The sequence below is a fragment of the Salmo salar genome, chromosome 18 (genome assembly GCF_965601325.2).
Source record: "Salmo salar chromosome 18, fSalSal1, whole genome shotgun sequence".
In the NCBI taxonomy this organism is placed as follows: domain Eukaryota; kingdom Metazoa; phylum Chordata; class Actinopteri; order Salmoniformes; family Salmonidae; genus Salmo; species Salmo salar.
The window spans coordinates 41,494,789-41,520,265 of NC_138308.1; the positions used below are offsets into that span (position 1 = coordinate 41,494,789).

Below are 25,477 nucleotides of genomic sequence, written 5' to 3' on the forward strand. Positions count from 1 at the left end.
ATTAACTGAAAGGTTTTCTATATTGGTGTCTATGACTCTGCTATTAACTGAAAGGGTTTCTATATTAGTGTCTATGACTGCTATTAACTGAAAGGTTTTCTATATTGGTGTCTATGACTCTGCTATTAACTGAAAGGGTTTCTATATTAGTGTCTATGACTCTGCTATCAACTGAAAGGTTTTCTACTATATTGTATTATTTGTAGTTTCTTCTGAAGAACAGGTCGTTCTCACACAAACACTGGAATAGTTTCCGTATGTTTCCTGGACATATGGTTTGACATAAGGAATAAAGGTGTGTGTGGAGGGTCTATTCCCACTGATCTACTCGTCAGCCTGTTCTGGTGTGTGTGGAGGATCTATTCACACTGATCTACTCGTCAGCCTGTTCTGGTGTGTGGAGGGTCTATTCCCACTGATCTACTCGTCAGCCTGTTCTGGTGTGTGGAGGGTCTATTCCCACTGATCTACTCGTCAGCCTGTTCTGGTGTGTGGAGGATCTATTCCCACTGATCTACTCGTCAGCCTGTTCTGGTGTGTGGAGGATCTATTCCCAGTGATCTACTCGTCAGCCTGTTCTGGTGTGTGGAGGATCTATTCCCACTGATCTACTCGTCAGCCTGTTCTGGTGTGTGGAGGATCTATTCCCACTGATCTACTCGTCAGCCTGTTCTGGTGTGTGGAGGATCTATTCACACTGATCTACTCGTCAGCCTGTTCTGGTGTGTGGAGGGTCTATTCCCACTGATCTACTCGTCAGCCTGTTCTGGTGTGTGGAGGGTCTATTCCCACTGATCTACTCGTCAGCCTGTTCTGGTGTGTGGAGGATCTATTCCCAGTGATCTACTCGTCAGCCTGTTCTGGTGTGTGGAGGATCTATTCCCAGTGATCTACTCGTCAGCCTGTTCTGGTGTGTGGAGGATCTATTCACACTGATCTACTCGTCAGCCTGTTCTGGTGTGTGGAGGATCTATTCCCAGTGATCTACTCGTCAGCCTGTTCTGGTGTGTGGAGGATCTATTCCCAGTGATCTACTCGTCAGCCTGTTCTGGTGTGTGGAGGATCTATTCCCACTGATCTACTCGTCAGCCTGTTCTGGTGTGTGGAGGATCTATTCCCACTGATCTACTCGTCAGCCTGTTCTGGTGTGTGGAGGATCTATTCACACTGATCTACTCGTCAGCCTGTTCTGGTGTGTGGAGGGTCTATTCCCACTGATCTACTCGTCAGCCTGTTCTGGTGTGTGGAGGATCTATTCCCACTGATCTACTCGTCAGCCTGTTCTGGTGTGTGTGGAGGATCTATTCCCACTGATCTACTCGTCAGCCTGTTCTGGTGTGTGTAGGATCTATTTCCAGAGATCTACTCGTCAGCCTGTTCTGGTGTGTGGAGGATCTATTCACACTGATCTACTCGTCAGCCTGTTCTGGTGTGTGGAGGATCTATTCCCAGTGATCTACTCGTCAGCCTGTTCTGGTGTGTGGAGGATCTATTCCCACTGATCTACTCGTCAGCCTGTTCTGGTGTGTGTGGAGGATCTATTCCCACTGATCTACTCGTCAGCCTGTTCTGGTGTGTGGAGGATCTGTTCCCACTGATCTACTCGTCAGCCTGTTCTGGTGTGTGGAGGATCTATTCACACTGATCTACTCGTCAGCCTGTTCTGGTGTGTGTGGAGGATCTATTCCCACTGATCTACTCGTCAGCCTGTTCTGGTGTGTGGAGGATCTGTTCCCACTGATCTACTCGTCAGCCTGTTCTGGTGTGTGGAGGATCTATTCCCACTGATCTACTCGTCAGCCTGTTCTGGTGTGTGTGGAGGATCTATTCCCACTGATCTACTCGTCAGCCTGTTCTGGTGTGTGTGGAGGATCTATTCCCACTGATCTACTCGTCAGCCTGTTCTGGTGTGTGGAGGATCTATTCCCACTGATCTACTCGTCAGCCTGTTCTGGTGTGTGGAGGATCTATTCACACTGATCTACTCGTCAGCCTGTTCTGGTGTGTGGAGGATCTGTTCCCACTGATCTACTCGTCAGCCTGTTCTGGTGTGTGGAGGGTCTATTCCCACTGATCTACTCGTCAGCCTGTTCTGGTGTGTGGAGGATCTATTCCTACTGATCTACTCGTCAGCCTGTTCTGGTGTGTGTGGAGGATCTATTCCCACTGATCTACTCGTCAGCCTGTTCTGGTGTGTGTGGAGGATCTATTCCCACTGATCTACTCGTCAGCCTGTTCTGGTGTGTGGAGGATCTGTTCCCACTGATCTACTCGTCAGCCTGTTCTGGTGTGTGGAGGATCTATTCCCACTGATCTACTCGTCAGCCTGTTCTGGTGTGTGTGGAGGATCTATTCCCACTGATCTACTCGTCAGCCTGTTCTGGTGTGTGTGGAGGATCTATTCCCACTGATCTACTCGTCAGCCTGTTCTGGTGTGTGGAGGATCTATTCCCAGTGATCTACTCGTCAGCCTGTTCTGGTGTGTGGAGGATCTATTCACACTGATCTACTCGTCAGCCTGTTCTGGTGTGTGGAGGATCTGTTCCCACTGATCTACTCGTCAGCCTGTTCTGGTGTGTGGAGGGTCTATTCCCACTGATCTACTCGTCAGCCTGTTCTGGTGTGTGGAGGATCTATTCCCACTGATCTACTCGTCAGCCTGTTCTGGTGTGTGTGGAGGATCTATTCCCACTGATCTACTCGTCAGCCTGTTCTGGTGTGTGTGGAGGATCTATTCCCACTGATCTACTCGTAAGCCTGTTCTGGTGTGTGGAGGATCTATTCCAACTGATCTACTCGTCAGCCTGTTCTGGTGTGTGTGGAGGATCTATTCCCACTGATCTACTCGTCAGCCTGTTCTGGCGTGTGTGGAGGATCTATTCCCACTGATCTACTCGTCAGCCTGTTCTGGCGTGTGTGGAGGATCTATTCCCACTGATCTACTCGTCAGCCTGTTCTGGTGTGTGGAGGATCTATTCACACTGATCTACTCGTCAGCCTGTTCTGGTGTGTGGAGGATCTGTTCCCACTGATCTACTCGTCAGCCTGTTCTGGTGTGTGGAGGGTCTATTCCCACTGATCTACTCGTCAGCCTGTTCTGGTGTGTGGAGGATCTATTCCCACTGATCTACTCGTCAGCCTGTTCTGGTGTGTGTGGAGGATCTATTCCCACTGATCTACTCGTCAGCCTGTTCTGGTGTGTGTGGAGGATCTATTCCCACTGATCTACTCGTCAGCCTGTTCTGGTGTGTGGAGGATCTATTCCAACTGATCTACTCGTCAGCCTGTTCTGGTGTGTGTGGAGGATCTATTCCCACTGATCTACTCGTCAGCCTGTTCTGGCGTGTGTGGAGGATCTATTCCCACTGATCTACTCGTCAGCCTGTTCTGGCGTGTGTGGAGGATCTATTCCCACTGATCTACTCGTCAGCCTGTTCTGGTGTGTGGAGGATCTATTCCCACTGATCTACTCGTCAGCCTGTTCTGGTGTGTGTGGAGGATCTATTCCCACTGATCTACTCGTCAGCCTGTTCTGGTGTGTGGAGGATCTATTCCCACTGATCTACTCGTCAGCCTGTTCTGGTGTGTGGAGGATCTATTCACACTGATCTACTCGTCAGCCTGTTCTGGTGTGTGGAGGATCTATTCCCACTGATCTACTCGTCAGCCTGTTCTGGTGTGTGGAGGATCTATTCCCACTGATCTACTCGTCAGCCTGTTCTGGTGTGTGTGGAGGATCTATTCCCACTGATCTACTCGTCAGCCTGTTCTGGTGTGTGGAGGATCTATTCCCACTGATCTACTCGTCAGCCTGTTTTGGTGTGTGGAGGATCTATTCCCACTGATCTACTCGTCAGCCTGTTCTGGTGTGTGTGGAAGATCTATTCCCACTGATCTACTCGTCAGCCTGTTCTGGTGTGTGTGGAGGATCTATTCCCAGTGATCTACTCGTCAGCCTGTTCTGGTGTGTGTGGAGGATCTATTCACACTGATCTACTCGTCAGCCTGTTCTGGTGTGTGGAGGATCTATTCCCAGTGATCTACTCGTCAGCCTGTTCTGGTGTGTGGAGGATCTATTCCCACTGATCTACTCGTCAGCCTGTTCTGGTGTGTGGAGGGTCTATTCCCACTGATCTACTCGTCAGCCTGTTCTGGTGTGTGGAGGATCTATTCCCACTGATCTACTCGTCAGCCTGTTCTGGTGTGTGGAGGGTCTATTCACACTGATCTACTCGTCAGCCTGTTCTGGTGTGTGTGGAGGATCTATTCCCACTGATCTACTCGTCAGCCTGTTCTGGTGTGTGTGGAGGATCTATTCCCACTGATCTACTCGTCAGCCTGTTCTGGTGTGTGGAGGATCTATTCCCACTGATCTACTCGTCAGCCTGTTCTGGTGTGTGGAGGGTCTATTCCCACTGATCTACTCGTCAGCCTGTTCAGGTGTGTGGAGGGTCTATTCCCACTGATCTACTCGTCAGCCTGTTCTGGTGTGTGGAGGGTCTATTCCCACTGATCTACTCGTCAGCCTGTTCTGGTGTGTGGAGGATCTATTCCCACTGATCTACTCGTCAGCCTGTTCTGGTGTGTGGAGGATCTATTCCCACTGATCTACTCGTCAGCCTGTTCTGGTGTGTGGAGGATCTATTCCCACTGATCTACTCGTCAGCCTGTTCTGGTGTGTATGGAGGATCTATTCCCACTGATCTACTCGTCAGCCTGTTCTGGTGTGTGGAGGATCTATTCCCACTGATCTACTCGTCAGCCTGTTCTGGTGTGTGTGGAGGATCTATTCCCAGTGATCTACTCGTCAGCCTGTTCTGGTGTGTGTGGAGGATCTATTCACACTGATCTACTCGTCAGCCTGTTCTGGTGTGTGGAGGATCTATTCCCAGTGATCTACTCGTCAGCCTGTTCTGGTGTGTGGAGGATCTATTCCCACTGATCTACTCGTCAGCCTGTTCTGGTGTGTGGAGGGTCTATTCACACTGATCTACTCGTCAGCCTGTTCTGGTGTGTGTGGAGGATCTATTCCCACTGATCTACTCGTCAGCCTGTTCTGGTGTGTGTGGAGGATCTATTCCCACTGATCTACTCGTCAGCCTGTTCTGGTGTGTGGAGGATCTATTCCCAGTGATCTACTCGTCAGCCTGTTCTGGTGTGTGTGGAGGATCTATTCACACTGATCTACTCGTCAGCCTGTTCTGGTGTGTGTGGAGGATCTATTCACACTGATCTACTCGTCAGCCTGTTCTGGTGTGTGGAGGATCTATTCCCAGTGATCTACTCGTCAGCCTGTTCTGGTGTGTGGAGGATCTATTCCCACTGATCTACTCGTCAGCCTGTTCTGGTGTGTGGAGGATCTATTCCCACTGATCTACTCGTCAGCCTGTTCTGGTGTGTGGAGGGTCTATTCACACTGATCTACTCGTCAGCCTGTTCTGGTGTGTGTGGAGGATCTATTCCCACTGATCTACTCGTCAGCCTGTTCTGGTGTGTGTGGAGGATCTATTCCCACTGATCTACTCGTCAGCCTGTTCTGGTGTGTGGAGGATCTATTCCCAGTGATCTACTCGTCAGCCTGTTCTGGTGTGTGGAGGATCTATTCCCACTGATCTACTCGTCAGCCTGTTCTTGTGTGTGGAGGATCTATTCCCAGTGATCTACTCGTCAGCCTGTTCTGGTGTGTGGAGGATCTATTCACACTGATCTACTCGTCAGCCTGTTCTGGTGTGTGTGGAGGATCTATTCACACTGATCTACTCGTCAGCCTGTTCTGGTGTGTGGAGGATCTATTCCCAGTGATCTACTCGTCAGCCTGTTCTGGTGTGTGGAGGATCTATTCCCAGTGATCTACTCGTCAGCCTGTTCTGGTGTGTGTGGAGGATCTATTTACACTGATCTACTCGTCAGCCTGTTCTGGTGTGTGGAGGGTCTATTCCCAGTGATCTACTCGTCAGCCTGTTCTGGTGTGTGTGGAGGATCTATTTACACTGATCTACTCGTCAGCCTGTTCTGGTGTGTGGAGGATCTATTCCCAGTGATCTACTCGTCAGCCTGTTCTGGTGTGTGTGGAGGATCTATTCACACTGATCTACTCGTCAGCCTGTTCTGGTGTGTGGAGGATCTATTCCCAGTGATCTACTCATCAGCCTGTTCTGGTGTGTGGAGGATCTATTCCCACTGATCTACTCGTCAGCCTGTTCTGGTGTGTGGAGGATCTATTCCCACTGATCTACTCGTCAGCCTGTTCTGGTGTGTGGAGGATCTATTCCCACTGATCTACTCGTCAGCCTGTTCTGGTGTGTGTGGAGGATCTATTCCCACTGATCTACTCGTCAGCCTGTTCTGGTGTGTGGAGGATCTATTCCCACTGATCTACTCGTCAGCCTGTTCTGGTGTGTGTGGAGGATCTATTCCCAGTGATCTACTCGTCAGCCTGTTCTGGTGTGTGTGGAGGATCTATTCACACTGATCTACTCGTCAGCCTGTTCTGGTGTGTGGAGGATCTATTCCCAGTGATCTACTCGTCAGCCTGTTCTGGTGTGTGGAGGATCTATTCCCACTGATCTACTCGTCAGCCTGTTCTGGTGTGTGGAGGATCTATTCCCACTGATCTACTCGTCAGCCTGTTCTGGTGTGTGGAGGGTCTATTCACACTGATCTACTCGTCAGCCTGTTCTGGTGTGTGTGGAGGATCTATTCCCACTGATCTACTCGTCAGCCTGTTCTGGTGTGTGTGGAGGATCTATTCCCACTGATCTACTCGTCAGCCTGTTCTGGTGTGTGGAGGATCTATTCCCAGTGATCTACTCGTCAGCCTGTTCTGGTGTGTGGAGGATCTATTCCCACTGATCTACTCGTCAGCCTGTTCTTGTGTGTGGAGGATCTATTCCCAGTGATCTACTCGTCAGCCTGTTCTGGTGTGTGGAGGATCTATTCACACTGATCTACTCGTCAGCCTGTTCTGGTGTGTGGAGGATCTATTCACACTGATCTACTCGTCAGCCTGTTCTGGTGTGTGGAGGATCTATTCACACTGATCTACTCGTCAGCCTGTTCTGGTGTGTGTGGAGGATCTATTCCCACTGATCTACTCGTCAGCCTGTTCTGGTGTGTGGAGGATCTGTTCACACTGATCTACTCCTCAGCCTGTTCTGGTGTGTGGAGGATCTGTTCCCACTGATCTACTCGTCAGCCTGTTCTGGTGTGGGCGGGTGTGAGCTGCTGCTGCTGGCATGTGCCTGTGTTGTGGCTGGTGTGTGTCTGTGTAGTGAGGTACAGTGTGTGTGTGTGTACTTGTGTAGTACTGATAAGGTGCCTGGAGCACATTGTGTTAGGAGTGTGCCGTGGCGTGTGTTTGTGTGTGTGTGTGTGTGTGTGTGTGTGTGTGTGTGTGTGTGTGTGTGTGTGTGTGTGTGTGTGTGTGTGTGTGTGTGTCTAGTTTGTGTGTAGTTGTGTAACAAGGTGTCTGCAGCAGCAGGGGAACTGGAGGATGCTCATTAAACAGACAAGCAGCAGCCAGGATCAGGGCCTAATCAGGCTGCTTGGAGAGCAGTGCTAAGGTGAGCCCCATGGAGCCCACAGCAGGCTCAGAGAGAGAGGGTTTTATTTTATAATACATCACCAACAGCACAAACCCCACTTAACTTCAACAGACTACAAAGTTAGAACCAAGCCCCCCCCTCCTCGTTCATGGTACCCCCTCTGACACCCCACACCACTACAAAGTCCCCCAGACGCTTCACCAGCCTCCCCATATACATGATCCAGTGTCAGCCGAGCCGGAACCAGCCCCAGCAGCACAGCTCTGGGCTCCGTACTCCCCGCACCCTGCATCTCATGTTTCCTGGTCTTCCACACTGCCATTCTGGTCTGCCCCAAGTTTACTAGGCAGTCCCTCCTCCTGTTGGCCACTCTATACCTAGACCCTCCTCCTGTTGGCTACTCTATACCTAGACCCTCCTCCTGTTGGCTACTCTATACCTAGACCCTCCTCCTGTTGGCTACTCTATACCTAGACCCTCCTCCTGTTGGCTACTCTTTACCTAGACCCTCCTCCTGTTGGCTACTCTATAACTAGACCCTCCTCCTGTTGGCTACTCTATACCTAGACCCTCCTCCTGTTGGCTACTCTATACCTAGACCCTCCTCCTGTTGGCCACTCTATACCTAGACCCTCCTCCTGTTGGCTACTCTATACCTAGACCCTCCTCCTGTTGGCTACTCTATACCTAGACCCTCCTCCTGTTGGCTACTCTATACCTAGACCCTCCTCCTGTTGGCTACTCTATACCTAGACCCTCCTCCTGTTGGCTACTCTATACCTAGACCCTCCTCCTGTTGGCTACTCTATACCTAGACCCTCCTCCTGTTGGCTACTCTATACCTAGACCCTCCTCCTGTTGGCTACTCTATACCTAGACCCTCCTCCTGTTGGCTACTCTATACCTAGACCCTCCTCCTCCTCCTGTTGGCCACTCTATACCTAGACCCTCCTCCTGTTGGCTACTCTATACCTAGACCCTCCTCCTGCTGTTGGCTACTCTATACTTAGACCCTCCTCCTGTTGGCTACTCTATACCTAGACCCTCCTCCTGTTGGCTACTCTATACCTAGACCCTCCTCCTCCTGTTGGCTACTCTATACCTAGACCCTCCTCCTGTTGGCTACTCTATACCTAGACCCTCCTCCTGTTGGCCACTCTATAACTAGACCCTCCTCCTGTTGGCCACTCTATACCTAGACCCTCCTCCTGTTGGCTACTCTATACCTAGACCCTCCAAAGGATAGGTCCAGAGTCAGCCACAACCCTAGGCCTGTACACCACCCATCCAGGACAGAAAACATCCCTACCAGCCTGGAACAAGAAAAAAACAGATGCTACATTGTCTCCCCCTCCTCACAGAACAGACACCCCCTCCTCACAGAACAGACACCCCCTCCTCACAGAACAGACACCCCCTCCCCACAGAACAGACACCCCCTCCCCACAGAACAGACACCCCCTCCTCACAGAACAGACACCCCCTCCTCACAGAACAGACACCCCCTCCTCACAGAACAGACACTCCCTCCTCACAGAACAGACACCCCCTCCTCACAGAACAGACACCCCTCCCCACAGAACAGACACCCCTCCCCACAGAACAGACACCCCCTCCTCACAGAGCAGACACCCCCTCCCCACAGAACAGACACCCCCTCCCCACTGATGGATTAAGGTGCGACACGTATCTGTTTGTAGCGATAGCCCTGTGAATGATCCTCCACTGTAGATCAGCAATACGCTTCTCAATGAGAGGCTTATACAGGGAGCGCCAACATTCTCTCAGAGAAGAACCTGGTCCCAACCTCCCCTAGCAGCCCGTTCGCTGCCCTCAGCCCATGCAGATGGTCTTCCTGAGTCGTCTTCACAGACACCGTGTACAGAGCTTTTTAGCTGGCTGTGGAAAAGGCCCCCGGCTCTGGAGTCTTGAACGATAGGATCATTCCCTCACCCTCCTGGTGTTCCCCTGCAGCGGCAGCGATGGTGAAAGGAGGCAGGTCAGTGTCATTCGTGGTTAGACGGTCCAGTCTCTGCCTTCTCCCCGGCAGCTCTCTGAACGAGCCCGGTAGTGCAGCACGGACCTCCTCCACCTCCTGCTGCAGCGGCCTGGTTGACTTTATGGAGGAAGCCTCTGACATGTCGCTGGCAGATTTCCATCCATCCTCTTCTTGTAGGTCACCCAACTTATTAAACCCCGCTATGGCCTGCAAGATGGCATTGGTCAGCACTCTGGTCTGGAGGAATGGGCTGTGAAACAGTGTCTCTTCCATTAGCCATGCTCCTGGCTGTGAAACAGTGACTCCTCCATTAGCCATGCTCCTGGCTATGAAACAGTGACTCTTCCATTAGCCATGCTCCTGGCTGTGAAACAGTGTCTCCTCCATTAGCCATGCTCCTGGCTGTGAAACAGTGACTCCTCCATTAGCTATGCTCCTGGCTGTGAAACAGTGACTCCACCATTAGCCATGCTCCTGGCTGTGAAACAGTGACTCCTCCATTAGCCATGCTCCTGGCTGTGAAACAGTGACTCCACCATTAGCCATGCTCCTGGCTGTGAAACAGTGACTCCTCCATTAGCCATGCTCCTGGCTGTGAAACAGTGACTCCACCATTAGCCATGCTCCTGGCTGTGAAACAGTGACTCCTCCATTAGCCATGCTCCTGGCTGTGAAACAGTGACTCCTACATTAGCCATGCTCCTGGCTGTGAAACAGTGTCTCCTCCATTAGCCATGCTCCTGGCTGTGAAACAGTGACTCCTACATTAGCCATGCTCCTGGCTGTGAAACAGTGACTCCACCATTAGCCATGCTCCTGGCTGTGAAACAGTGTCTCCTCCATTAGCCATGCTCCTGGCTGTGAAACAGTGACTCCTCCATTAGCTATGCTCCTGGCTGTGAAACAGTGACTCCACCATTACCCATGCTCCTGGCTGTGAAACAGTGACTCCTCCATTAGCCATGCTCCTGGCTGTGAAACAGTGACTCCACCATTAGCCATGCTCCTGGCTGTGAAACAGTGACTCCTCCATTAGCCATGCTCCTGGCTGTGAAACAGTGACTCCTACATTAGCCATGCTCCTGGCTGTGAAACAGTGTCTCCTCCATTAGCCATGCTCCTGGCTGTGAAACAGTGACTCCTCCATTAGCTATGCTCCTGGCTGTGAAACAGTGACTCCACCATTAGCCATGCTCCTGGCTGTGAAACAGTGACTCCTCCATTAGCCATGCTCCTGGCTGTGAAACAGTGACTCCACCATTAGCCATGCTCCTGGCTGTGAAACAGTGACTCCTCCATTAGCCATGCTCCTGGCTGTGAAACAGTGACTCCTACATTAGCCATGCTCCTGGCTGTGAAACAGTGACTCCACCATTAGCCATGCTCCTGGCTGTGAAACAGTGACTCCTCCATTAGCCATGCTCCTGGCTGTGAAACAGTGACTCCACCATTAGCCATGCTCCTGGCTGTGAAACAGTGACTCCTCCATTAGCCATGCTCCTGGCTGTGAAACAGTGACTCCACCATTAGCCATGCTCCTGGCTGTGAAACAGTGACTCCTCCATTAGCCATGCTCCTGGCTGTGAAACAGTGACTCCTCCATTAGCCATGCTCCTGGCTGTGAAACAGTGACTCCTCCATTAGCCATGCTCCTGGCTGTGAAACAGTGACTCCACCATTAGCCATGCTCCTGGCTGTGAAACAGTGACTCCACCATTAGCCATGCTCCTGGCTGTGAAACAGTGACTCCACCATTAGCCATGCTCCTGGCTGTGAAACATCTCTGTGAACACGCTCATAGCACAGAGTAATGACTGACATATCAACCTGCTCCATATCCAACAGGAACAAGTGCCAGTGTCCTACCCAAGGTCCCCTGCTCTCCTCGGAACAGCCCAAGCAGTATCTCTCCAGCACACCCCCTGCTGGTACAGAAGTCTCTGTGTAGCTTGTAGACAGAAAGCTGTCACTCTGGAGATAATGTCCACCAGCCCTTGGTCCACCTCATGCAAACGGAGTTGTAACTCTGCTGCTCGTGTCCAGTGTTGATCAGACCAAAATAAATCCACCTGTCGAAAGATAACCAACAGAGGTAACAGACAAGGGAAAGATCTCCCCCTGTGAAGCTGATCAGACCATCAACAGAGGTAACAGACAAGGGAAAGATCTCCCCCTGTGAAGCTGATCAGACCATCAACAGAGGTAACAGACAAGGGAAAGATCTCCCCCTGTGAAGCTGATCAGACCATCAACAGAGGTAACAGACAAGGGAAAGATCTCCCCCTGTGAAGCTGATCAGAACCATCAACAGAGGTAACAGACAAGGGAAAGATCTCCCCCTGTGATGCTGATCAGAACCATCAACAGAGGTAACAGACAAGGGAAAGATCTCCCCCTGTGATGCTGATCAGAACCATCAACAGAGGTAACAGACAAGGGAAAGATCTCCCCCTGTGATGCTGATCAGACCCATCAACAGAGGTAACAGACAAGGGAAAGATCTCCCCCTGTGAAGCTGATCAGACCATCCGCTTGACAAGGTGCTCCTCTATCAGAAACACAGCCAATGCTTTATTCCCTCCCTCCCTCCCTCCCTCCCTCCCTCCCTCCCTCCCTCCCTCCCTCCCTCCCTCCCTCCCTCCCTCCCTCCCTCCTCTCACCCCTCCTCTCCCTCCCTCCTCTCACTCCTCCTCTCCCTCCCTCCTCTCCCTCCTCTCCCTCCCCCCTCTCCCTCCTCCTCTCACTCCCTCTCTCCCTCCCTCCTCACAGCCACTGCTTTATTAATTCACCAAGCAGTTGAAAGATTTTCATAGTCAACCTTTTCTCCCACAGCGAGGAGAACATCCTACACGGTCACATTGGGCTCAGGCATACACCTGAAACCGTGACGGAGGTGGCTTCTCCACGTGAGACGTCATCCCCACTCCCACCAAACAAATGACACCCAAGCCACTAACTCACCCCACAATGTAATCACTAAAACGAATAACTTAAATGATAAAGAAATAAGAAAGAAATGAACAGAAAAAGGGACAGCACCCTCTCACCACACACAGCACCCTCACACAACCAACTCCAGAGACAGAGACTCTCTCCTTCCAGTGTTGTGATTGGCAGGCCTGTCAGTACAGGTGTCAATCAAAGGACAAGGAACCAAACCAAAAACAGGCCAACTGACATGATTGTGATTTTACTCCTCTGCTCAAGGATACCTAATGTTCCTACAGCAGAATGGTGCAGTATGATGGGGTATGGTGGGGTATGGTGCAGTATGGTGCAGTATGATGGGGTATGGTGGGGTATGGTGGGGTATGGTGCAGTATGGTGGGGTATGGTGCAGTATGGTGCAGTATGGTGCTGTATGGTGGGGTATGGTGCAGTATGTTACAGTATGGTGCTGTATGGTGCAGTATGGTGCAGTATGGTGCAGTATGGTGGGGTATGGTACAGTATGTTACAGTATGGTGCAGTATGGTGCAGTATGTTACAGTATGGTACAGTATGGTGCAGTATGGGTACCAACTGAGGATAAGGAGGAACCAAACCAAAAACAGGCTTTAAATATTTGAAGACAGTTTTAAGTTAGTTCCCCATTGGGACTTAAAATGTCTTATTCCTTGTCTCGTCTATTTATTTTGGGGGCATTTGTAACTCCGCCCCCTCGCTACAGTGTTTATGTAAAGTGGCAGATGTGTTTGACAGTTGGTCTGAAGGGAGGAGGCTGAAACAGAGGGGGAACTGTCACAGGACTGTCAACCATTTTAACATGACACTATCAAGGCATAGACATACAGTTGAAGTCGGAAGTTTACATACACCTTAGCCAAATACATTTAAACTCAGTTTTTCACAATTCCTGACATTTAATCCTAGTAAAAACTCCCTGTCTTAGGTCAGTTAGGATCACCACTTTATTTCAAGAATGTGAAATGTCAGAATAATAGTAGAGAGAATGATTTATTTCAGCTTTTATTTCTTTCATCACATTCCCAGTGGGTCAGAAGTTTACATACACTCAATTAGTATTTGTTGGCATTGCCTTTAAATTGTTAACTTGGGTCAAATGTTTCGGGTAGCCTTCCACAAGCTTCCCACAATAAGTTGGGTGAATTTTGTCCCAGTCCTCCTGACAGAGCTGGTGTAACTGAGTCAGGTTTGTAGGCCTCCTTGCTAGCACACGCTTTTTCAGTTCTGCCCACACATTTTCTTTAGGATTGAGGTCAGGGCTTTGTGATGGCCACTCCAATACCTTGACTCTGTTGTCCTTAAGCCATTTTGCCACAACTTTGTAAGTATGATTGGGGTCATTGTCCATTTGGAAGACCCATTTGCGACCAAGCGTTAACTTCCTGACTGATGTCTTGATGTTGCTTCAATATATCCACATAATTTTCTTTCCTCATGATGCCATCTATTTTGTGAAGTGCACCAGTCCCTCCTGCAGCAAAGCACCCCCACAACATGATGCTGCCACCCCTGTGCTTCACGGTTGGGATGGTGTTCTTCGGCTTGCAAGCCTCCCCCTTTTTCCTCTAAACATAACGATGGTCATTATGGCCAAACAGTTCTATTTTAGTTTCATCAGAGCAGAGGACATTTCTCCAAAAAGTGTGATCTTTGTCCCCATGTGCAGTTGCAAACTGCAGTCTGGCTTTTTTGGCGGTTTTTGAGCAGTGGCTTCTTCCTTGCTGAGCGGCCTATCAGGTTATATCGATATAGGACTCGTTTTACTGTGGATATAGATACTTTTGTACATGTTTCCTCCAGCATCTTCACAAAGTCCTTTACTGTTGTTCTGGGATTGATTTGCACTTTTCTCACCAAATTACGTTCATCTCTAGGAGACAGAACGCATCTCCTTCCTAAGCGGTATGATGGTCCCATGGTGTTTATACTTGCGTACTATTATTGTACAGATGAACGTGGTACCTTCAGGCGTTTGGAAATTGCTCCCAAGGATGAACCAGACTTGTGGAGGTGTACAATTTTTTTTCTGAGGTCTTGGCTGATTTATTTCGATTTTCCCATGATGTCAAGCAAAGAGGCACTGAGTTTGAAGGTAGGCCTTGAAATACATCCACAGGTACACGTCCAATTGACTCAAAGTATGTCAATTAGCCTAACAGAAGCTTCTAAAGCCATGACATAATTTTCTGGAATTTTCCGAGCTGTTTAAAGGCACTGTCAACTTAGTGTATGCAAACTTCTGTCCCACTGGGATTGTGATACAGTGAATTTTAAGTGATACAATCTGTCTGTAAACAATTGTTGGAAAAATTACTTGTGTCATGCACAAAGTAGATGTCCTAACCGACTTGCCAAAACTATAGTTTGTTAACAAGAAATTTGTGGAGTGGTTGAAAAACGAGTTTTAATGACTCCAACCTAAGTGTATGTAAACTTCCGACTTCAACTGTATCTGAGAAAATATATAGATATATAGATTAAAATCACGGCATAGAGAGACATGCATGAGTAAATATATAATTAGATTAATGCATCTTGAATAAAGGCCTGGCTCAATAAAGCAGACTTGAGTCCCGTCTCTCTCTCTTTGAGACACACAGACGTTTTGATGGACTTTGTATTGTATTATGTAGTGGTATGTGATGCCTGGTTGTGTCACCTGGCTATCTTGAGATGCTAGCTGTGGGTCTCTCTGGATGGGACCATCTGCTAAATGGCTACATTGTAATGTAGTGCTGTGTGTTTTATGTGTTGGTCCCTGTTTGGACCCCGGGAAGAGTAGCCCCTGCCTTGGCAGCAGGTCAGTGGGGTTCCTAATAAATACTACTAATACTACTACTCTCTCTGTCTCTCTCACGCTTTCCTCTCCCTGTTTTTTCTGTCCCTCTCTGTCTCTCTCACTCTCTCTCCTCCCTGTTTTTTCTGTCCCTCTCTCTCTGTCTCTCTCTCTCTCGCCTCTCCCTGTTTTTTCTGTCCCTCTCTCTCTGTCTCTCTCACTCTCTTTCCTCTCCCTGTTTTTTCTGTACCTCTCTCTCTGTCTCTCTCACTCTCTCTCCTCCCTGTTTTTTCTGTCCCTCTCTCTCTGTCTCGCTCACTCTCTCGCCTCTCCCTGTTTTTTCTGACCCTCTCTCTCTGTCTCGCTCACTCTCTCACCTCCCTGTTTTTTCTGTCCCTCTCTCTCTTTCTTTCTCCCTCTATTCTTCCCTCTCATCTTTCTTTCTGTCTCCCTCTCTGTCTTTCTCCCTCTCTTATACCCTTTCCCTCAACTTGTCTCTCTCTCTCTCTCTCTCTCTCTCTCTCTCTGGCATTCTCCAACAGACAGCTCCTCCTCTGTTACCTCTCCTTCCTTTCCGGACTGAGTCTCCTCACAGGTCTACAAGCTGCGCTGACGTTTTTCATTTATGCACCACTTATCTCTTCCACCGGTGTGAGGCAGCTCAGAGAGCTCCGCAGCACAGTGCATACATATTTAACAACACTGTGTGTGTGTGTGTGTGTGTGTGTGTGTGTGTGTGTGTGTGTGTGTGTGTGTGTGTGTGTGTGTGTGTGTGTGTGTGTGTGTGTGTGTGTGTGTGTGTGTGTGTGTGTGTGTGTGTGTGTGTGTGTGTGTGTGTGTGTGTGTGTTTTTGCAGGCATGTACATCCCCAGCTGCGATGAGGACGGCTACTACAGGCAGCTGCAGTGTGACCAGAGCATGGGAGAGTGTTGGTGTGTTGACCAGCACGGAGGAGAAATTATGGGTTCCAGAATCCATGGCAAACCTGACTGTGGTAAGAGCTGTAGGGCTGTAGTGAAGAGCTTCTTGGTGGTTATACAATAACAAAAAGCAGGCATTGTGATTGGTTGAGACGCGTTCTAAGCCACGCTAAAAAAACTGTTTAGTATGGGTCAGCCTATGAGAAATGCCTGTGCATCCAGTGTCCCATCAACCAATTCATTAACGTGATGTCCACTGTAAAAAGCATCTAGACATTATATCTCCTTGCTTCTAGCCTAACATTTGGTTTGCAACAACAGGGGGATTTGTACAAACGTTTCTGTCTGTCTCTGGACATTTGCAACATTGTTTGGATATTGAAATTTGATCTCCACTATCCTATTGAGAATGAATTAACGTATCAGGATGAGACGGACATCTTTTCTCAGCCAGTCGAAATCATGAATCAGCATCATTTTTATGGACATGCAAAGAAATGTTCATATAAAAACAGGTCAAACGACATGCAAATACTTTGCTGTTATTCTGGCTTCACTGTTTGATGTGACTGGAAGTTAGTCCTAGTTGGCTAGCTAGCAAGCAAGGGATAAGAGCGTTGCCAGCCAGCATGGCAACGGAACATTTAGAACACGACTGGGTCTCGTCCATAGATACAGAACAAAAAGACTTAACGACTGGGTCGCATCTCTGTCAACCTAACCAGAATGAACGGCCAGCCGGCTTGGCTAGCAGCCATAGATGTGTCGGGACTGGGCCTATATTTTTGTTGAGGGATGAAATAGAAGCCTATGAATACATTTATCAAATTAACGTTTTTTATTTAATTGGTCACCGTTGTAGAAAAGCAATTATAAACTGGGTGGTTCGAGCCTTACATTTACATTTAAGTCATTTAGCAGACGCTCTTATCCAGAGCGACTTACAAATTGGTGCATTCACCTTATGATATCCAGTGGAACAACCACTTTACAATAGTGCATCTAAATCTTTGCTGATTGGCTGAAAGTCGTTTTATATCAGACCGTAAACCATGGGTATGACAAAACATTTATTTTTACTGCTCTAATTACGTTGGTAACCAGTTTATAATAGCAATAACGCACCTCGAGGGTTTGTGATATATGGCCAATATACCACGGCTAAGAGCTGTGTCCAGGTTTGCGTCATGCATAAGAACAGACCTTAGCCGTGGTATATTGGCCATATACCACACCTCCTCGGACCTTATTGCTTAATTGTACACTCAAGGTTGTGTAAAAAACGACTTTTTTAGCATGGCTATGCTGCTCTACAGGACTCCTCTTCTTCTGTGAGGTTTAACAGCGGTTGATATCCAATATGTGGCATTACCGTCCCCAACGAAACTATAGTATAGATCCACTACACTTTACAAAATGGGAAAGGAGAACCGGGAAATATTATAAAAAAGATATACATATATTTGAATTACCCTAAACAACTTAACCCTACACTCATTAAAAACCCACTACCCCATTCCACTACTTTGATCCTATCTGCTCCTGCACCCTGCCAGCGGCCGGGGGGGACGGGACAACACACCCTGTAACTCTTCTGAAGTCAAATCTCGTATATCCAAATACATCTCTGCAGCTGCCACCACAACATCTATTCTCTGTGATTTACGTTCCATTTCTGCGGTACAGTTGATAACCATTGCTATAAACACTAAGAAGCCAACCTTACTGAAGCATATATCACTCGTTGGCCGATCCTTCTGTTCTGGCACAGATCTACTATTCACTGGAATCCTCTCAGGATCCCTCACCTTTGACCCCTCCTTCTCTACTTTCTTCACTGCCTCAGCGTACAACATCTGTACTACTCTGACTCAAAGCCACCTCAATCTGCCTCTCTCGCACCGGACACTTCCGATCCCCAGCATCATAGACACCCCTACAGTTAACACACACAACTTAATCCACCGAAACGACACAATCCTCTTTCACCATGCCCTCCTGCACACTTCCCACATCTTGGAATCTCCGTCCTATACACTGCTGTGACATGGCCATAAACGTTACACCTGAAACAGAGCAGTGGATTCAGAACAGAAGCTCTAACAGGATACCTGATATATCCTAACATGGTGTTGTTGGCTAGAGACTCTGACTCCAAACCAGTGGAGGCTTCTGAGGGGAGGACAGCTCATAATAATGTCTGGAACAGAGCTAATGGAACGGCATCAAACACCTGGAAACAAATGTGTTTGATGTATTTGATACCATTCCACTCCAGCCATTACCATGAGCCCGTCCTCCCCAATTAAGGTGCCACCAACCTCCAGTGTTCAAAACTCAAAAGGACTAACGGTGACTCCTCTGTTTCACCATGCTCACCACCGGGTCAACGTCGCATCAAACCACGAGTGTCACCAACACCAGGAATCTTCCATTTCAATTGTTCCACCTCCAAACTTAACGCTACCCCAGAAATCACTCCCTTTAATGGTGCCCTGTAACTAAGCGTAAAGCAAGATACAGGTCTTTCCCCAAGTTGCGTTGCACGGAGTGTCCTGCTCCCTCTGATCTGAAGAAACACAAGTCCACTTCGGGTTACCTTCACCGACCCAACAGCACCCACCATCTTTTCCACCCAACCTGAAACCACCCATGAATCAGCCAAAAGGCCTGGTTCCACGCTCACTCCCATTGGACCAAACTTATTTTGATCAATAACCATGTCCATCAATGCAAGGCTCGGGCTCCAAGATCCTCACAACACCATCTACGCCTCCAGAACTGTAACTGGCGTCCGGCTCACTCTGTTTGAACTTGACATCAATCTTCCTCTGAATACCCTCTCCATTGTTATTGCTAGCTTCAATAGATTCAAACCTCCCTCAGTCTTTTCAACCTCCTCTCACTTTCAAATCAAATCACATTTTATTGGTCACATACACATGGTTAGCGGATGCTATTGAGAGTGTAGCGAAATGCGAGTGTAGGGAAATGCTTTCCCTCCCATTTGTATTTATTAAGGAGCCCCATTGGCTGTTGCCAAGGCAACAGCTACTCTTCCTGGGGTCCAGACAGATTAAAGCACTTACATATAAAACAAAATATAAAACAGTACATCATATAACATTGTTACACCACTACATATCTACAATACAGAATGTATAATACCACCATACAACAATATTACAATGTACGTGTGTGTAGAGTGGGTGTGCATGTGTCTCTTCACAATCCCCGCTGTTTCATAAGATGTATTTTTACCTGATTCTACTGCTTGCATCAGTTACCTGATATGGAATAGAGTTCCATGTAGTCATGGATCTATGTTATACTGTGCGCCTCCCATAGTTTGTTCTGGACTTGGGGACTGTGAAGAGACCTCTGGTGGCATGTCTTGTGGGGTATGCATGGGTGTTTTTTATTTTATTTTTTACCTTTATTTAACTAGGCAAGTCAGTTAAGAACAAATTCTTATTTACAATGACAGCCTAGGAACAGTGGGTTAACTGCCTTGTTCAGGGGCAAAATGACAGATTTGTACCTTGTCAGCTCAGGGATTTGAACTTGCAACCTTTTGGTTACTAGTCCAACACTCTAACCACTAGGCTATGTCAGTGTCAGAGCTTTGTGCCAGCAGTTCAAACAGACAGCTCAGTGCATTCAGCTTGTCAACACTTCTTACAAAAGCAAGTAGTGATGAAGTCAATCTCTCTTCTACTTTGAGCCATGAGAGATTTACATGCATGTCATTAATGTTAGCTCTCCGTGTACTTTTAAGGGCCAGCTGTGCTGCCCTGTTCTGAGCCAATTGTAGTTTTCCAAAGTCTCTCTTTGTGGCACCTGACCACACTACTGAACAGTAGTCCAGGTGCGACAAAACTATGGCCTGTAGGACGTGCCTTGTTGATAGTGTTGTCACATCAAATCAAATCAAATTTTATTGATCACATACACATGTTTAGTAGATGTTATTGCGGGTGTAGTGAAATGCTTGTGTTTCTAGCTTCAACAGTGCAGTAATGTCTAACAAGTAATATCTAACAATTTCACAACAATACACACAAATTTAAAGTAACGGAATGGAATTAACAATATATAAATATTTGGACAAGAAATGTCAGAATCTTAAGAAGGCAGACTTCTCCCCATTTTAGCTACTGTTGTATCAATATGTTTTGACCATGACAGTTTACAATCCAGGGTTACTCCAAGCAGTTTAGTCACCTCAACTTGCTCAATTTCCACATTATTCATTACGAGATTTTGTTGAGGTTTAGGGTTTAGTGAATGATTTGTCCCAAATACAATGCTTTTCGTTTTAGGACTAATTTATTCCTTGCCACCCACTCTGAAACTAACTGCAGCTCTTTGTTAAGTTTTGCTGTCATTTCAGTTGCTGTAGTAGCTGACGTGTATAGTGTTGAGTCATCCGCATACATAGACACTCTGGCTTTACTCAAAGTCAGTGGAATGTCATTAGTAAAAAATGAAAAAAGCAAGGGGCCTAAACAGCTACCCTGGGGAATTCCTGATTCTAACTGGATGATATTTGAGAGGCTTCCATTAAAGAACACCCTCTGTGTTCTGTTGGACAAGTAACTCTTTATCCACATTATAGCAGAGGGTGTAAAGCCATAACACATACGTTTTTCCAGCAGCAGACTATGATCGATAATGTCAAAAGCCGCACTGAAGTCTAACAAAACATCCCCTACAATCTTTTTATCATCAATTTCTCCCAGCCAATCATCAGTCATTAGTGTAAGTGCTGTGCTTGTTGAATGTCCTTCCCTATAAGTGTGCTGAAAGTCTGTTGTCAATTTGTTCACTGTAAAATAACATTGTATCTGGTCAAACACAATTTTTCCCAGAAGTTTACTAAGGGTTGGTAACAGGCTGATTGGTCAGCTATTTGAGCCAGTAAAGGGGGCTTTACTATTCTTGGGTAGCGGAATGACTTTAGCTTCCCTCCAGGCCTGAGGGCACACACTTTCTAGTAGGCTTAAATTGAAGATATGGCACATAGGAGTGGCAATATCGTCTGCTATTATCCTCAGTAATTTTCCATCCAGATTGTCAGACCCCGGTGGCTTGTCATTGTTGATAGACAACAATAATTTTTTCACCTCTTCCACACTGACTTTACGGAATTCAAAAGTACAGTGCTTGTCAGTCATAATTTGGTCAGATATACTTGGATGTGTAGTGTCAGCGTTTGTTGCTTGCATGTCATCCCTAAGTTTGCTTATCTTGACAATGAAAAAGTCATTAAATTAGTTGACAATATCAGTTGGTTTTGTGATGAACGAGCCATCTGATTCAATGAATGATGGAGCCGAGTTTGCCTTTTTTCACAAATTTTAATTTAAGGTGCTACAAAGCTTTTTACTATCCTTCTTTATCATTTATTTGTGTTTCATAGTATATTTTATTTTTGTTTTTATTTAGTTTAATCACATGATTTCTCAATTTGCAGTACATTTGCCAATCAGTTGTACAGCCAGACTTATTTGTCATACCTTTTGCCTCATCCTTCTTAACCATACAATTTTTCAATTCCTCATCAATCCAAGGAGATTGAACAGTTTTTACAGTCATGTTCTTAATGGGTGCGTGCTTATTAGTAACTGGAATAAGCACATTTCATAAAATGCGTCAAGTGCAGCGTCTGGTTGCTCCTGATTACACACCACAGACCAGCAAATATTCTTTACATCATCAACATATGAATCACTACAAAACGCATTGTTTGACCTCTTATACACTATATTAGGCCCAGCATTTGGAACTTTTGTTTTCCTAGATATGGCTCTATATTATGATCACTACATCCTATGCATTTGAATACTGCTTTAAAGCAATCCTCCTCCCTTAATCAATTACTCGACTTCTTCTGAAAATATTCAAGCCGAAATCTCTTTTTAGCCTCTTCTAGAGACACGCTAAGCCCTGTACTCCCTCCACTTCAAACTCCATTTACAGCACTTTGCTTCGCCTCCTAACTATGACCGCAGCACAGCTGTGCTAAAAAAGTTATTTAGCACACCCTCTCATGTACAATTGCTTTAGAATATCACGCTGTAGGACTGTAGTGAAGAACTTCTTGGTGGTTACATAATACAATCAGTATTATGGGCTGTATAGGGCTGTATGACTGTATAGGGCTGTATGACTGTATAGGACTGTATAGGGCTGTAGGACTGTATAGGACTATAGGGCTGTAGGACTGTATAGGGCTGTAGGGCTGTATAGGGGTATAGGGCTGTATAAGGCTGTATAGGGCTGTAGGGTTATAGGGCTGTATAGGGCTGTAGGGTAATAGGGCTGTATAGAGATGTTTAGGGCTGTAGGGTTATAGGGCTGTATAGGGCTTTATTGGGCTGTAGGGCTATAGGGCTATAAGGCTGTATAGGGCTGTAAGGCTGTATAGGGCTATAGGGATGTATTGGACTGTATATGGATGTAGGGCTGCATAGGGCTTTATAGGAATGTAGGGCTATATAGGCCTGTGAAGGGTTGTATTAGGGCCGTAGGGCTGTATAGGACCGTAGGACTGTATAGGATTGTAGGGCTGTATAGGACTGTATAGGGCCGTAGGGCTGTATAGGACCGTAGGGCCGAATAGGACTGTATAGGGCCGTAGGGCTGTATAGGATTGTAGGGCTGTATAGGACTGTATAGGGCCGTAGGGCTGTATAGGGCCGTAGGGCTGTATAGGGCTGTAGGGCTGTATAGGGCTGTAGAGCTGTATAGGGCCGTAGGGCTGTGTAGGGCCGTAGGGCTGTAGGGCTGTATAGGGCTGTAGGGCCGTAGGGCTGTGTAGGGCCGTAGGGCTGTATAGGGCTGTATAGGGCCGTAGGGCTGTATAGGACTGTATAGGACCGTAGGGCTGTATAGGGCTGTATAGGGCTGTGTAGGGCCGTAGGGCTGTATAGGGCCATAGGGCTGTAGGGCTGTATAGGGCTGTAGGGCTGTATAGGACCGTAGGGCTGTAGGGCTGTATAGGGCCGTAGGCTGTATAGGACTATCGGGCCATAGGGCTGTAGGGCTGTATATGACCGTAGGGCTTAATAGGGCTGTAGGGCTGTAGGGCTGTATAGGACTATAGGACCGTAGGCCTGTATATGACCGTAGGGCTGTATAGGACTAAAACAAAATGGATTTTGGTCTTCTAATAAGACCAGGATTGAAACAAATGCACTGTGTGGACATCACACTGTACTGAACAGTCCAGAACAGTGGGATGGCCACGGCGGTGCAGTGTGGTTTGTTTGAATTTCATCAGTATTAAAGGGAGAGTTCATTTGAAATCTAAAATACACATTTCTTTCCATACCCTGAAAGCAGTGTATGGACAAGGAGAGACTGCAATATGTACCAGTATTAACTACCTACAAACATTCTACTGTATGTTACCTAAAGTCTTTTGTCACATGAAATCATAGGAATTGTTAACTGAGAAATACTCTTTTCATTTCATCCCTCATTCCAGATGAGCTGGTGGGATATTCTGGAGATTTTGGGAGTGGCGTAGGATGGGAGGATGAGGAAGAGAAGGAGGTGGAGGAGAACGGAGAAGAGGAGGAGGAGGAGGAAGAGGGGGAGGCAGACGACGGAGGATACATCTGGTAGAACTGAACCCAAACGGAGAGCCTGGTCAGGATGGATCCACTGGCCTACAACTACAGGGATGATGGCTGAGGCTTGCATCCCAAATGGCACCCTATTCCCTATATAGTGCACTACTTTTGACCAGGTCTCATAGGGACACCCATAGGGCTCTGGTCAAAAGTAGTGTACTAAATAGGGAATCAGGCCATTTGGGACACAATCATCTTTGTCTCCTAACAGCAAAAGATTTGGGGATTTCGGGGCATGGATTTCTGTCTGTATTGTCCCCATGTGGATCTGTGGAGTGGGAGGTGGGGGGGTGGTACAGTGGTGAGATTGCTAGTTTTTGTCTTAAATATGTGAATTATTGCTTCATTCTTTTCTGTTTTGTAAGCAAGAGAGCATTCTGTTTCGCTGTTCTGAAGAACAGCGTCTAGCGACACCATAGAGAACTATCATCTGATAATCTGGCCATCAACTGTTGTCAGAAATGCATCTAGTATCATACATTTATGTTCCATTGTGAACAATTGCTTGAATATTGAAATCGCAGATCTGCTAAAATGGAACGGATTGAGACCTGAGACAGTGGAAAAGGGTTCAATATTTACGGGATTATGTTGCCAAAATCAGAGTTGCTGCGTATATAAATCCTGTAGCTATGATCTATGAAGCAGGACAACGAGACTAGCGGGAAGAAATAACTCTGGTTATATCCCAAATGGAACACTGTTCCTTTTATAGTGTACAGCTTTTTATCAGGGCCCATAAAGCTCTGGTCTAAAGTTGTCCACTATACAGGGATTAGGGAGCCATTTGGGATGCAAGTCTCTCTTTAGGGGGTGGTTCCACTACTGAGAGAAATTGTTATTTTCTCTTAATAGTTTCTTAACGAAGCATATTTCTGGTTTCGATTTTGACGGATGTAATGTTACTCATTGGTAAGTAATGTTACTCATTGGATAATTAGTGAAAATGAATGTGTTTATGCGTTATGTAGATAAATACAGGACTTAGAAACAGGGTTGTTATGAAGGAAGGGTTCTGTGCTACTTTACTGCTAAAGGTATACTGATGTACACGGCTCTCGGCGGTCTATAAACCTTTAAAATACTATATATATCAATTAACAAAGACACAATAACTACTAATATCTCTTATGAAACTGCTACGGGACCTTTGTTACCTATTGTATTATTTCAACTCAGAACTAGTAGAATGTATATTACTAGTCCCATCAACCTACACCACCAAGGCAAACGTCCCAAATGGCACCCTATATAGTGCACTACTTTCTACTAGGCTTCATACAGACTCTCTGGTCAAAAGTAGTGTACTATATAGGGAATAGGCTTCCATTTTGGGATGCAGACACGACCTTATCCTATGGGAACTTTGTAAATCACTTCAAAGAATGTGTCAGTCAATGTTCTATTCTCAGTCTTTATTTTGGTGTTTATAAAACAACGTGTATGCTACTTGAAGTTCTGTGTGTGTATACTTGAATTCTCACCGCTAGATTGTTTTCTATGAGTATATTGTTGCCATTATTATTCCATCACTTTAGTTGTTTTTAGTATTGCACGTTATAGTGAACATGAATGTACTTCTCCTAGGCTGAGCACTTTACTATTAAAGGCATTGGGCCCAAAACCTCTTG

General features: G+C 47.0%; 1 protein-coding gene across 1 annotated transcript in view; it reads left to right on the plus strand.

Moving 5' to 3' along the window:
- LOC106591216 (testican-2) overlaps positions 1-25,477 on the plus strand; it is a 67,266-nt gene extending 41,789 nt beyond the window's left edge. Inside the window, exons 10-11 of the mRNA XM_082964542.1 lie at positions 16,143-16,280; positions 23,699-25,477. Coding sequence (XP_082820668.1) covers positions 16,143-16,280; positions 23,699-23,838 — 278 coding nt within the window. The 3' untranslated portion in view covers positions 23,839-25,477. The remainder of the gene's footprint in view (positions 1-16,142; positions 16,281-23,698) is intronic.